A 13,724-nucleotide genomic window follows, 5' to 3' on the forward strand; every position below is an offset into this window, starting at 1 on the left:
ATCACTGTTTTCAAGAAGGATTAAAATTACCGTTAAACGGCACAAACTCATCAGTAAAGTATTTACAGAGATCAGCTCATCTTAGACTTTTTAAGACTGGGACTTTTTTGTTTTTAAACTAGAGCAGGCGCCCTCTGCTGGACGTTTGAAAGAATTCAGGTTTTCAGACCCATAAGGTATGACCATCTTTTACATACTTTTTAGGTCTGTATTTTCTGCACAGAGAAATGTCTATTATAAACCTGTCTCCTTTACTTGAGTTTTCATCTGAATTATTTTCATATTTTGGGGGAAAAAATATGAAACTGAAACCAATTTAATATTCATCACATTCAGCAGTTATACTGTGGTCACAGTGAGCCGCGCTTTAGTTTGTGTTCTTTAGATTTTATTCTCATCTTTTAATGTTTTTAATCATCAGTGTGGTGTTGGTTCAAGCCTTTCAGATTTATTGACTCACATTCATTTCATTTTGTGAACCACATGTACTCACCGGCAGTCTTGCCCTCTCTCTGTGGGACGGTGTGGTTGTGCAGCAGCATCACGGTGCGGTGAGCAGCTGTAGCCAGGTCCTCTTGTTCCCAGGCCTTATCCAGATCACACTCAGGCTTCAGTAACCGTAAAGTCACATGACCCACAAGGACAGCTGGATGGGGGAAAGAAAAACAAAAGTGATTTTAAACTGAGATGCCAGAAACAGTGTTTTAAAACTACACCAAGACAGACTTTGTACCCAGATGTTGAAGGCTCTTGGGCATGAGGCACACTCCAATATCCAAGAAGACCTGCTGGATGCTTGGAGCAGCCAGGGGGGAATGCAGCAGGGGCATTAGGACCTGGAGGACAGCAGGGAGCTCCCTGGTGATCTGAGCAGGTCTCTCTATCAGAGTGGCTTCCAGGAGACCCACCACACTCTGCAGCTCTCCATCCAGCTGCAAACAGGGAATTTTAAAATGTCACACTGGGGGCACTCTGTTTTAATGACCTGATTTAGTGGACAGACTTTAGAGCTCCTTACCTCTTGGAGTCTTTTGCGAGTAGCAGACTCTTTTTCCAGCTGGATTTGCATCATTTCCTTCTGTTTGGTAGTTAGCTGGATCTCCTCTTTGATACCTTTCTTCTTCTTGAGCTCCTGTCACATCAAAAAGGAAATTAACACATTCAAATAGTATCAAACATTAAGGTCCTTAAAAAATAAAAAACAATAATTAATCTACCTCCTGTAACTCCAGTTCAATGATCTGTTCCTTGTATGAGTACGCCTTGTTCTCTCGCTTCATGTTTACTTTCTTAGTGTTTTCCTTCTGGGCACTGCAGCAGGTTAACATAGGGGAGACAGGAGTGAATAAATGTCCCACAGACGGAGCTCTGAGTTCAGCTGCAGGTGAGTGAAACTGTGCATTTACCTCTGGATGATACTCTTGTCATACAGTTCTCCCTCGGGTGTCAACATGATGGCATACTCCTCCCTGGTGACCTGAAGCAGTGCCGGTTTGGAAAGCCCTTCAGTGATGTGACTGATCACCCGCGGCAACAGCTTGTTTGGGGAGAGGCGTGAAAGGGAGCCCACTGCATTTCTGACCGCCTGAGGAGAAAGGAAGAAAATAAATACATAAATAAAATCACTAAATAATCCAAGAACTTATTCATCACTTAAGATACAAACAGAAAGTCTGCAAGTGTACGAGTTTAGTGAACAGTAAGAAAAACTGTTCTTTAATTTAAGATGAAATAAAAAAAAAAAGAAATGCTGCTTTTTAGCTGGAGAGCAAATGTAAAGAGGTGCATGTTTGTTATCATCTTCTGAACACGTCTCCTTTCCTGGATCTAGATGCTACATGAAGCTGTTTCATTCTGTTTTTTCACCATTTTCTACATGAATCTGTATAAACAAATGTGGAATACAAGAAATGAAGCTGTACGATTGTCAAACCTGGTTGTCGGCATCGACTTTGAGCAGCTGTGGGAGAATAGCCTCCAGGTTGTTTTCTATGAACTCTTCAGCTTTCAAGTTCATGGAGGAGAGGAGAACAGGCCAGAGGCCACGGCGAGCTTCCATTGAAAAAGATAAACGTGAGTGAAACATTTCAGATGCTGCTACCACCACCAAAGCACTATAGCAACAAACCTTGGGGTTATCAAACAGTGAAAACCATGTACCTATAGATGGATGATGAGAAACTATCAGGGTCTCCATAGCCAAACTCTCTGCTTCAGCAGGATCGCCCCACTGGCTGGCAGAGGAGCAAACAACACACAGTGCGTCCAACAGGACGCGAGGGGGCACATAGCTGCGACCCAGCTCAGTCAGCTCTCCGGACTCTGACACCACGCTGTCCTGGGGTAAAACCTGAAAGTTTACAGTAGTGTCAGTAAGATAAAAATAAAGTGAATAGAAAGAGTTAGCATCCAGCCCTGCAGCAGCTGGAAATGATAAGTGATTCTGTACTTTGTGTTTGTTGATGACCACCCGCAGTTCCCCAAGAAGGCCATGAGCAAGACTGGATCCTCCCAAAGAGGAGAGAAGCTTCCTGATTGTCTGCTGTGCTCTCTTCCTCACACGCCAGCTTCGAGACAACAGAGCCGCAACCGTGGCCTGATGATACATCCTACAGAGCGCACAAAAGGGCAAATGTCATTAAAGCAAAACGGGATAAAAGGCAGACTGCGTGCTTCCTGCACAAAAACAACACTAGGTGACTTTTAATTTCAGCAAGTCAGCAAGTCTGGGTTTTGTCCTGTTTACTTCAACAACTCTTTTGGAATTGTGGTTGTATCTATATTCCAACCAAACACTGCCATGGGCCAATATTGCCTTCCAGACCTGTATCTAAATGACAGACTGATGTTTTTCTGTTGTTTCCACTTTTTTACTGCTTACATGTTAAAACATGGTGTGATGAAAAGATTTAAAACAGTTTTTTTCTTATTAAGACTTGTTACTAGCCTAAGGGGAATAAATAACAACAAGCAAAACAAACTACAGGGATCAAGCATCGCATGTGAAGACTTTTTCACACAACAATTTCTTGCATTTAGGCTCCTTCATACAGTAAAAGCACTGCCCCAACAGTATTAATACCATGGGAATATGTAAAATAGCATAAGCAAGTTGTGTAAGGTCCTTGTTGTGCACTACATTTTTAAACCCCATTTCACTGCCCACTAAAAAAAGTACCATCTCAGGTTAAAGTTAACATATGTTTCTGGCTATAACTGGGCTGATATCAGTCAGCTGATGTAGGCACTGACAGCAGATACTGGTATGCTGTCAATAAGTGCTATCATCAAAAGCCTTTATTCAGTCTTTTCAAAGAATCTGTATCAGCCATAAAGAAGAGACATAAGAAAGGCTCTCACCTTCACCTTGTTAGAAATAACAAAAAGGGCACACGATGTGTGAGGACAGTATTTTGATATCTAAGTGTTTCTGCTGTGAATGAACACTGAGGTTAGACTCACTGTGTTTTGCTGCTGTTCAGTCTGTGGGCATGATCTAAAAACAGCCGTTCACAGAGCTGCAGCACTGTGAGCAGAGCTAGAGACAGAGTGCAAAACAGAAATGAGACATTTTTTTAAATCACTCATAAGCAATGTAAAACTATATAACAGCATTTTTAAAATGCTCTTACTTTCTTCACTGCCCTGGGAGAGGAACTTCTCTGTAGTGAATAACGGCTTCTTCTCATCCAAGATCAGATTCCAAAAGCTGGTGAATTTGGTCTCTGCAGGGACAAAAACAGCCTCTGTCACTTCATATTCTCTTAGAGGCTCTATAAGTGACAAAAAGCCACAGCTGGAACTAGGGCTGCTCAATTAATTGAATTTTAATCTCGATTACGATCTGGGCTTTCAACGATCATTAAAAATGACTGAGCCGATTATTAGCCCCTCCCTCGTGCTTTACTCTCGCGCTGCTCCGTGTGGCAAATCGAGCGCACCTCTCTGCATATCGAACACGTGTCACAACAATTAAGAGCAGCGGTCCCCAACCTTTTTTGCTCCACGGACCGGTTTATGCCCGACAATATTTTCATGGACCGGCCTTTAAGGTGTCGCGGATAAATACAACAAAATAAAACTAGTACCGGTACCGAAAAAAAGAAAATTTATTCATAACACACGTGAAAAGACCAAGGAAAACCGAGTAAACGATAAAAAAATAACGCTGAAAACCGATAAAAACCCTGAAAACTATACATTTCACACCTGAGCCTCAACTCACGCGGCCCGGTACCAAACGACTCACGGACCGGTACCGGTCCGAGGCCCGGGGGTTGGGGACCGCTGATTAAGAGGACCCGAGGGAAGCTCGGAAAGCTAGGCAGAAGTTATTTGGAGAGGAAAGTGACTGCTGTTGGTTGAAAAGAGAGGTAAAAAAAACTTCAGTGGTGTGGAAACATTATGGGTTCGCGGAGTCAGACGTGGCTCAAGTAGACATAGTGTGTAAACTTTGCTACAGTGTCGTAGCTGCACCACAGAGCAACACTGCAAAGTTCACTAAACATAGATGTTTACATTTTTCATTTATTTTTTATATTGCAAACATTTGCACTGTTATCAGTATTTGCACACTATTTTATATTATTCTTTAAAGTCATTATTCAACACATTGTTATTGTTAAATAAATATCGTCAAATAATCGAGATCTCAATTTCAGTGAAAATAATCGTGATTATCATTTTTGCCATAATCGAGCAGCCCTAGCTGGAACAAAAGCCTCACCTGTTTGTGTCTCCAGCAGAGCCAATCGACTCAAGAGAACAGACGCCGCCACGCCTTCCGCAAGCAGAGCATGCTGGGAGTTCTGCGCTGCAGCTTTCTCAATTGTCTGGAGCAGCAACGGTATGAGGTCTGAGGCTTGGGCCAGAGTGTCACCTGGACAACAGACAAATAAGGTTTGACTTCCTTTAAGCCAGCTGCACACGTGTGATGCAGCATAATGTCTCCTTGCGTCTCACTGACCTTTGAAGGCCCCCAGCATGGCTTGAAGGTAGGCATGCCGAACCAGAGAGGTGGAGGTCTTCAGGGTGAACGCCTTCTTGAACCAATCCAGCAGAGCGACGGGAACTTCCACCGTGAGGCGGTTGCTCCACTGGGAGAGCACAGACACTGCGTGCACCAAGGTGCCCTCATGGACTAAACAAAAGAAGGAGAAGTCAGAATTAATGTGCAACAAGTTTAGAGTAACCCTGGATTTTGAGCTCACAGAGACACAGGACCAAGAGAGGAAGGTGAGGAAGATGAGCGTTACCTTCCTGCTGTAAATAGGGGATGAACATCACAGTGACTGCAGAGCTCAGAGTCTGGTTGGAGGCTCCTGACACGGTATGATGGCTGCAGCTGGCAATCCCTACAACATTTAGAGCAAATGCTTGCCTTTCTTTTCTCATGTTAAACAGCCAAGCTCATAAATACAAAGTGTTTGAAAGCCTGCATACCTGACAACACACTCATCTTTTGGGCAACAACTGTGAGCTTTCCTTCAGAACCTGCAACCACAACAATGCTGCTTCAGCTCAACAAACCCAAACATAAAAATCTTCATTATTTGGGAAATAGTTAGTTCACCTCCGAGGATTTTGAAGAGATGTGTGACGACATCCTGCACAGCTGTGGGGTCGCTGCACTGCTGGGCCAAGTTCTGCACGGCCTGGACTGCTCCCTCCATCAGCTGGGCATTATTAGCTTTCAGCTGACCTGCAACACAAAGCACAACGATACCTAAAGCATAGCATCACACAGGCTGAGTGTGTGGTTTAAAATCATGTTGCTCAAGAAATAAAGAGCACCAGCCGAAGCCTTACTTGCGAGTGCCTTTCCAATATCCATGGCATACTGACTGAGGTCGAGCGTTACAGCAGACAGCAGACAGGAAACGGCTGCAATGACATCAAAGAGTTTGTTTGTTTTTTTTCCCCATTTGCCGCATGAGCCTCAGACAGGTGAGGATTAAACACTATGACCAAAAGCTAAAGGCAGCTCACTCTGCATGGCGTTCTCCGGGCTGCGGAGCATCGTCTTCTGCAGGGTAGGGAGCAGCGTCTCCTTAAACTCAGGATGAGACACGTGACGCAGTAATGAAGCACTTTTGTCCAGAATGTGCTGCTGTGGTTTCGTCTTGCTCATGAGGACCGATTTCACGTACAGGTCCAGCAGCGCGCTCTGAAAGAAGCACACAAAGAACATCAGGGTACAAAGAGATATCAGAAAGAACTGCTAAAAATGGAAAATAAATAAAAACTCACCTTGTGTTTCTCTATAGTAGCGTTGTCCTTTTGAGCAGAGCAGAAGTCAAAACACACCCCCAGCAAAGCCAGAGTCGTGGGGCTCTGCTCCAGAGTCAACAGGGTGCTGATGTACTGATTGACCATCCCCGGGTTCTGGTAAAGAGAAATGACTGTTAGAAAACCTGTGTGAATCATCAAATGGCTAGATGGCTAAACCTAAAGCAGTTAAAGTTTCTGCAGCCAGTTCTACACCATATTTATATCAATGTCATGTTCAGTGGTAACTAAATATTAAAACATGGAGGAAAAAAAAAACCTAAAAGAAAAAAAGTGACTTATTTTTATAAACACACTGTCTTTGTTTCAGTGGAAAAAACTGGGAAATAACAAAAAAAAGAAAACTGAGTATCAGCTTTACTGTTAGCAAAACTGTTGTTTTAAACATCTGTATCAGCCCAGAATTTCACAGTTGGTCCATCTCGATTATTGAACTACAGTTACTTTTTTGAAATTTGACATTAAATCAAATAGTGAGATAGTTTACATATCATTTTGAATATGGAGTAAGAAATGACCAGCTTTCTATAACAGTGTTAAATACGTGCAGCTACATCATATGAAAACACTTCAGCGGTACACAATCATCTGGAATATGATATTCAAATTGGCCATTTTTATGTGTTTGTAAAGTCTGGGTTTTTAACTACAATTTATTACCTTCACTGTAGCCTCACTGTGTGTGCACACGCATGCTAAGTTATGTTGAAATGAACCCACGTAAGCAAAGGACAATTTCTGTTTGTGTATGCTGAGCTAATGAAATCAGCTTTGCATGCATAATTAAAGCCATAACAAACTGTTTATTAAGTGCTCTCTGTGACAGCTGACATGATCTGGTGCTTGTGAATTTAATATACTGCACCTTTAGATGAAGTGAATGAAAGTGAGATGTGAAAAAAAGCAGGTCAGATCCAAGAATGTGTTCTAACTCACTCCCTTCCACAAGTGACTGAGATTCTTGAGGCTTGACTTCTTAGCGGTGGCCTTAGCTCCACCCACAACCTCAGCCACAAGAAGACTCTGAACCTCCACCTGAAAGAGAAGCCAAAATACCCAGGGGTGAGACCAACCTCCAAGTAAAACCTGTGCTCTATTACAGGAAGCAGGTTTAGTGAACAATAGGGCTGGGCCATATCATACCTTTCACGGTAATACCGGTATAATGTTGGGAAATGATAAGAAAATGAAATATCGCCATAGAATATGGGTAAAACGCACATGCGCAGTGCCTTTGTTTTCATACGCACATGGCGGAAAAACGGAGAATGAGAAGGGCGAAAGCGGAACATTGAATGAAACGGATGAATCAGAATTGGTTTGTAAAAATGCTGCAACTTCAGTGGTGTGGAACTGGTTTAGCTTTCGTCCGTCAGATACACAACAAAGCACTATTTTTGGTAGAGCATGCTATCGGGCCGTCGTTATTACCGTGTTTTTTGGAAAATACAGCACACTTAAAATCAATCCTTTGATTTTTCTGAAAATCGACAGTGCCCCTTATAATCCCGTGTGCCTTATGTATGAATTCTGGTTGTGTTTACTGACCTCAAAAAGATTTTATGTGGTACACGGCACTCGAAAATCTGTCAAATGTTTTAGTACGACTTTGCTAAGCTATGAAGCCGCACCGCTTGATGGATTGTTGAAGCATTACGGCTATCGTAGTCAGGAGCCTCACGGACTGATACTACTGTGCTTCAACATAATATTACCGTATTGTGTGTGTATAACCTCTTTTTAAGTTTTGTGGATATTATACATGGTTATGCTGAGGATATGTCGGCCAATTTCCACTGGAAATGCCTTTTGATTAAACTGACAGCAAGGAATTTGCATTTGCACTGTTAAATTTTTATATAACTTTAATGCACTTAAAAAAGCTGCTTGTTTAAGTGAAAATACATTGATGGTGGATTTCTTTGCACTAATAAAGTTGTGGAGTTGTAAAGTATTTTGTCTAGTGTCAATTATATCGTCAGTTATATCGTTATCGCAAATTTTCAAATGTATATCGTGATAAATATTTTTGGTCACATTGCCCTGCTCTAGTGAACAACTCTGAGTTTGTTAACCTTGAGATTTGGTTTTCTGTTCTAGAAAGAGAGCTAACGGACTCTGTGGACTCAGCCAGCTCGCATTCAGGTTTTCTTCCTCCCCTCCTGGTGCACCTGAACCAGCTGACTGACACTCAGATTCATTTCCTCATTCATAAAGTTTAAAAGCGCACATTGAAGTGGATTCATCTGCAGACCTTCATGTTTTTACAAACACTGAAGTCCCAGGTAGATGTAAGTTTGCTTGATTTTTGTATTAAAACGAGTGCCTTCTAAAAGGATGGAGACAGCGACTGCAGCACAGATTTATCATCAGCTCAGAATAAAATTGACAGTTTCCATGTTTGACTCTGTGGACAATAACACAGCTATTCCTGTCAGGTGTCCCTGCACTGCAAACAATTATTGTATCTTTTTGCAGCATTCACAGTTTAAATAAAACATCTCTGTATATGAAGCTTTAAACAGTCATTTGTTGTGTTGTCATCACTCTGGTGGAAAAATGTCCGTTACAGGTGGATCTCGGACGTGTGATTATTTCAATGAAGATGAGGCTGAAATTAAATGATTTTAAAACTCTACAAACTGAACAAAATGTATTTTAAATGGACGTTTTAAATGCAGCTGCAGACAGTCTGCGGTTTAAAAATCTCAAAAAGTTTAAATTTGTTCACAAATTGAGATTCAGCCATTAAATGACTTCAAGGAGCCTGAAATTTAGAGTCTCAACTTTGACATATTTTCAAGTGAAGAGCACCTAAAATCACTCCCAGTGAGTCGACCCAGAACCAGGACAGGTAAAAGACTCTGTAACAGATCAGCAAGCCGTGTCCATGTCAGAGTCCACTTGGAGTGCAGGACGGATGCTAAATGGATTCAGTCCGGATCAGAACGTTTGCTTTTACTAATAAAACAGATTCTGTCACCTAAATTTGCTCCTGTCAGGTAAGGGCACAATAATTAGAATATAAATATTAAATGCCAAACTAGGACTCCATCTTGACCTCATAAAAAGTTCAAGTTGGGTAAATGACGGCCACAGACATAAATTTTATATCAAACTTTTATACAGTCTGTGATGATGACAGAGGCCATCATGGTGCGAGCTGATTAAAACTTTTTTCCTCCTCCAATTTTTGAAGACAGATATCGGTCCACACTGATGTGTTCCTCTGCTCTTTACCCTCAACTTTTATATTTATCCGTTACCATGGTGAATTGTGGTATTGGCGCTCCATTGATGATGGCTTTCTTTACATAATTATGCGCTTAACTCAGGGGAACGGTCTTAAAATTGAACTTGCTCTGATCAGCTGTTTCAGAAAGAGAAACTAAGAGCTGCTGATGTCAGACTTTATTTTTAAACTCAGTTTGTTGACCATGCTTCCTGGAATATGGCCCTGGTCTCATGCGGGCAAATCCTGTTGATAAAATGTTTAAATAATGCTATTTGTCACAAAGAGAAAAGAAAAAAAAAAGAAAAAGTCTTTTTACTGACCATTTTCTTCCAGGTCGGTCCTTCTCTTTTCTCTGGGGCAGAGAACACACTGGACACTAAAAGGCAGGTCCAAGACAGGCCAACGAAGGCGGCGGAGCCTGTGGCTTTACTGCAAATACAACAAAGGAATCAAACAGAACAATATGTAAACAGAAAAATGTCATTTTTTCGCAGTGCATCCAAAAAAATGGATGCACACTTCAAGTTTTCCAAATTTGAATGGAAATGTGAGAACCTTGGAAAAAAAAAACCCCAAAAAACCAACAGCACTCCACCCCGTAAATTTTAAAACACTATTTACTATGCCATAAAGCAATGCACCCACATTATTTTAATTAAAGCCACTACACTAAGTTATATAAATTGTGTTTACTGTGCCAGGCAAATACAGAAAGATTAAAGATGTTTATGACTCTTCTCTTCTGTAAGTCTGTAAAAGCAGGAATTTATTACCAGTGAATATCTGCAATGTTTAAAGCCAACTAGATGCACCCTGAAGTTTGGGTCATTACCTGGGCTCTCCAGTTTTGCTGATGACTCCACTGTTGAGCAGGCTGTGGAGCAGGCTGGTTACCAGGATGTCAGGCTGACTTTCAGCCAGCTGGCCAATAATAGAGAGCAGCTCTCTGCGTGATGCAGCATCCCTGAAGAGCGCACACAGGATAGAAAGGGTTGAAACCCCCGACAACAACTGAGTGTAAAGATTCACCTTCACTGTTACAGATGATGTCAGAAACCCACCGATATCTGTGTGGAGTGAGGCAGAAGAGCTTGCATAGTCCTTTAATGGCGGGCTCTGGTAACGCTAAAACAAAAGCATTTCACAGCTTGTTATTGTTTACTGAAGACCGAACAGTGGAGAGATTTAAAAAAAAAAAAAGACATAAGCTCTCACCTTTGCCCTTTATACACCGTTTCAGGTCTCCGAATATCTCCTTACGCTCCTTCACGCTGGCTGTATTCACTTTCACAGCAAATTTCTTCAGCGTGTCTGAAACCTGAAGCAACATTCACAATGAGAAAGGAAAACATGACAGCAGTCTTGTGTAAGAGCTAAAAATGTGCAGCTTGTGGTCATGTGAGGCAGAGGAGGGTTCAGTAACACAGAGAATGGGCTTGATAAGAATACTTGGGTGTGTTTTTTATTGGATGGTGTCTTAAATGACTGCTGAACTTAATTGTCAGCTCGGCTCTGTTAAAATGTTTGTCCCTCATACTTGAACGTTCATGTCAGAGGGCTATGAACTTGGTCGGAGACGATGAAAACAAAAGTTTGAGGCGGTCCTCTGCTGAGTACCGCCTCGCTCCTCTGCTCTCGTCAGCTGCAACAGCTCAGCCTCATCCAGTCACACTTGATGCGACGTAGCACAAAGCTAACGGCTTGCTAGTTAGCTGCTGTAGAGGGCCGCTCGCGTCTCGTGGCGAACACCGAAACCCGTCGAGATGTTCAAATAAATGGACCCCTAAGACACCACCATTTTTGTTTCTGCCTCACCTGAAAGCTATCGTAAAAGTAGTTAATAAAATCCTGCCACACAAACCTGCGTGTCCGCCGCCATCTTGCCGGTCTTGATGCAGGAAGGACTTGTTAGCGCCACTTCCGGGTCACGGCGGCTACGTATGCTTCTGCTGCATTCTTGAGAACTGGGAAAGTTCATGTTCCAATCTAGTAACAAGAAAAATCATAAAGAAAACACAATATTAATCTGTAACACCTAATTTTGTAATTACAAACTTTTATGCACGCGGTACTATGAATGCAACCCCATAAACCCACACGCACCACACCACACCTCAGCTGACCCTTCTCACCCTGGACACAGTCTATTTGACCTGCTCCCCTCAGGCAGGAGGCTCCGGTCCATTCGCATCAGAACCTCTCGCCATAAGAACAGTTTCTTCCCCTCTGCTGTTGGACACATGAACAATAACCGTATGACTGTTCCCACCACTAACACATGACCCTACGCTGTGTTCACTGCATCATTCCATGTTTGGCACTGATCACCACCTGCACTCATGTATATATCTATCTACTTAGCACTTTTAATTCTTATTCTTATTTTTTTTTCTCATGTCTATTTAAGCGTTATTTATGACAGTATGTTTGCAATAAGCACCGCAGCAATTTCCTAATGTTGTAAACCTGCTCAACATTTGGCAGTAAAACCCTTTCTGATTCTGATTCTGATTCTGATTAAACCGCACTCAGTCCTGTTTTCTTTATAATATCAAACACACAGTTCCATGTAAGATAAGCTTCTGTACGCCCTGCCCTCGTCATGAGCTCAGGTTATTACTCTTGCAGCTATAAAACCCCTCTGTATTTTAAAATAAATTAATTAATTTAAAAAAAGATGCCACTTTCAGCTGTTCCCTTGTCGCCACAGCGGATAGCTGCTTGACTGATTTGGCGTAGTTCTCCTGACGCAATCGCGAAGGAAATTTGTGTCTGCGATTGAACAGTGTGTAAACCACATTTATTTTCTTTTTAACCTGTGGTGTGAGTAAGTAAATGGTGTTGGGTTCAAATCTTTTTCCCAACATAAGAAAGAGCAGTAATAACAGCAACAAAGTCTTGAAAGAGCAGCAATAACAATGATGTGTGTTGCTGCAGCAGCTTTATCCATTGCAAATCATTGTCATCGTCATGTCCCCTCACAGTTTTGTTCTCTCCTGTGTCTTGGAGTGTTGCGGAAAAATTCTAGTTTAACCTCACATGTAGATTTAGGCGGTTAGAACTTCACTGTATGATTTTGTAAAACCTTTGTATGCTCAGATGAAGTATGTGTATGTGTCAGCGTGACTTTTTGAAAACTGCTTAGCTTTGCTTAACGATGTTTCGCTATGTTATCTGCTAACTCTTTTGCTCAGAGGGAGAAGAAGAGTTGTGTGTAGGCAAAGCTGGCATGACTGTGAACTGTAATGTTTGATGTGTGTGCTGGCTCTCCTGCGCGCAGTAATAAATAGCTTGAACACAGCTTTTTCAGTGTTTCACACTTTATTTACAAAATCCCGCGACAGGGGGGATTAGAAAATTGTTTAACATTTGCATTTGGTAAATTTCACAAAGATTATGTCAGATTATAAAAGCTGTTCATTTTTTAGCTTTAACATTTGCTCACATGATTTTATGTGTCCTCTAATTAATTTATACAAGGCCGTTATTGCTATTCTTCCTGTTGTGTGTATCTAACTTGTGGTGTTTGACTTGTATAATTTATTTATTTATGTTTTTTTTTTTTTTTTTTTTTTTTTACCATTTGTCATTTTAGTGTTATTTAATTATTTCTTTTTTTGTTGTTGTTGTTTTTATTTAATTATTTCTTTACACAATGGAGTCTCAAACTGAAGAAAAATTAAAGTCCACTTACTGAAAGCCTAAAGATAAAGGCTTATGCTATGAAGACAAAGTGTAAGGAAAGATGTATATGGGCACATATTTCACTGCCATATGTAAATGTGGGTATGCTGATATTGAAAACTGTAATGTGTTTTCTTTTTTTTAAGTGTAGTAAAATGAGAATCAGGGATGCGCATATATTGTGTTAATAAGTGTGCAAAATTAAAAGATTAATACTGTTCATATATAAATAAAAGTGAATCTATTCTGCTCATTCAAAAATCCATATTTTTATTTATTTTCATGATCCAAACTTAAAAACAGACCCTTATATTTATCTCTCAAGTAATGACCCTGCTGTAGTATTGCTTGATCTGTGGTTTCAGTCTGTTGTTAGGTGGTTGCTAGGTAACATGCTAAGCGTCATTGATAAATAAAATGACAGTTATCATGTTATCACTGTAGGATTATAAGATTATTGTTATAAATTAGATGTTGCCATGAACATGCATTTATAAAGAGCTGCAGATACAAAAGA

At 41.1% G+C, this 13,724-nt stretch overlaps 1 protein-coding gene across 1 annotated transcript in view; it reads right to left on the reverse strand.

Moving 5' to 3' along the window:
* The window catches only part of gcn1 (GCN1 activator of EIF2AK4), a 30,589-nt gene extending 19,149 nt beyond the window's left edge, over nt 1-11,440 (reverse strand). Inside the window, exons 1-24 of the mRNA XM_084946190.1 lie at nt 11,385-11,440; nt 10,739-10,841; nt 10,585-10,648; nt 10,356-10,487; nt 9,844-9,952; nt 7,225-7,323; nt 6,250-6,384; nt 5,989-6,166; nt 5,809-5,883; nt 5,573-5,701; nt 5,443-5,493; nt 5,256-5,354; nt 4,967-5,140; nt 4,727-4,879; nt 3,633-3,725; nt 3,463-3,538; nt 2,450-2,609; nt 2,161-2,350; nt 1,934-2,052; nt 1,407-1,585; nt 1,218-1,311; nt 1,019-1,132; nt 734-932; nt 494-646 (exon numbers count right to left, since the gene is read on the reverse strand). Of these exons, the coding sequence (XP_084802316.1) occupies nt 494-646; nt 734-932; nt 1,019-1,132; nt 1,218-1,311; nt 1,407-1,585; nt 1,934-2,052; nt 2,161-2,350; nt 2,450-2,609; nt 3,463-3,538; nt 3,633-3,725; nt 4,727-4,879; nt 4,967-5,140; nt 5,256-5,354; nt 5,443-5,493; nt 5,573-5,701; nt 5,809-5,883; nt 5,989-6,166; nt 6,250-6,384; nt 7,225-7,323; nt 9,844-9,952; nt 10,356-10,487; nt 10,585-10,648; nt 10,739-10,841; nt 11,385-11,402 (2,896 nt within the window). The 5' untranslated portion in view covers nt 11,403-11,440. The remainder of the gene's footprint in view (nt 1-493; nt 647-733; nt 933-1,018; nt 1,133-1,217; nt 1,312-1,406; nt 1,586-1,933; nt 2,053-2,160; nt 2,351-2,449; nt 2,610-3,462; nt 3,539-3,632; nt 3,726-4,726; nt 4,880-4,966; nt 5,141-5,255; nt 5,355-5,442; nt 5,494-5,572; nt 5,702-5,808; nt 5,884-5,988; nt 6,167-6,249; nt 6,385-7,224; nt 7,324-9,843; nt 9,953-10,355; nt 10,488-10,584; nt 10,649-10,738; nt 10,842-11,384) is intronic.
* Between the last annotated feature and the right edge of the window lie 2,284 nt (nt 11,441-13,724).

This window comes from Perissodus microlepis, chromosome 12 (assembly GCF_051167445.1).
Source record: "Perissodus microlepis isolate ML-2025 ecotype Zambia chromosome 12, ASM5116744v1, whole genome shotgun sequence".
NCBI classification, from domain to species: domain Eukaryota; kingdom Metazoa; phylum Chordata; class Actinopteri; order Cichliformes; family Cichlidae; genus Perissodus; species Perissodus microlepis.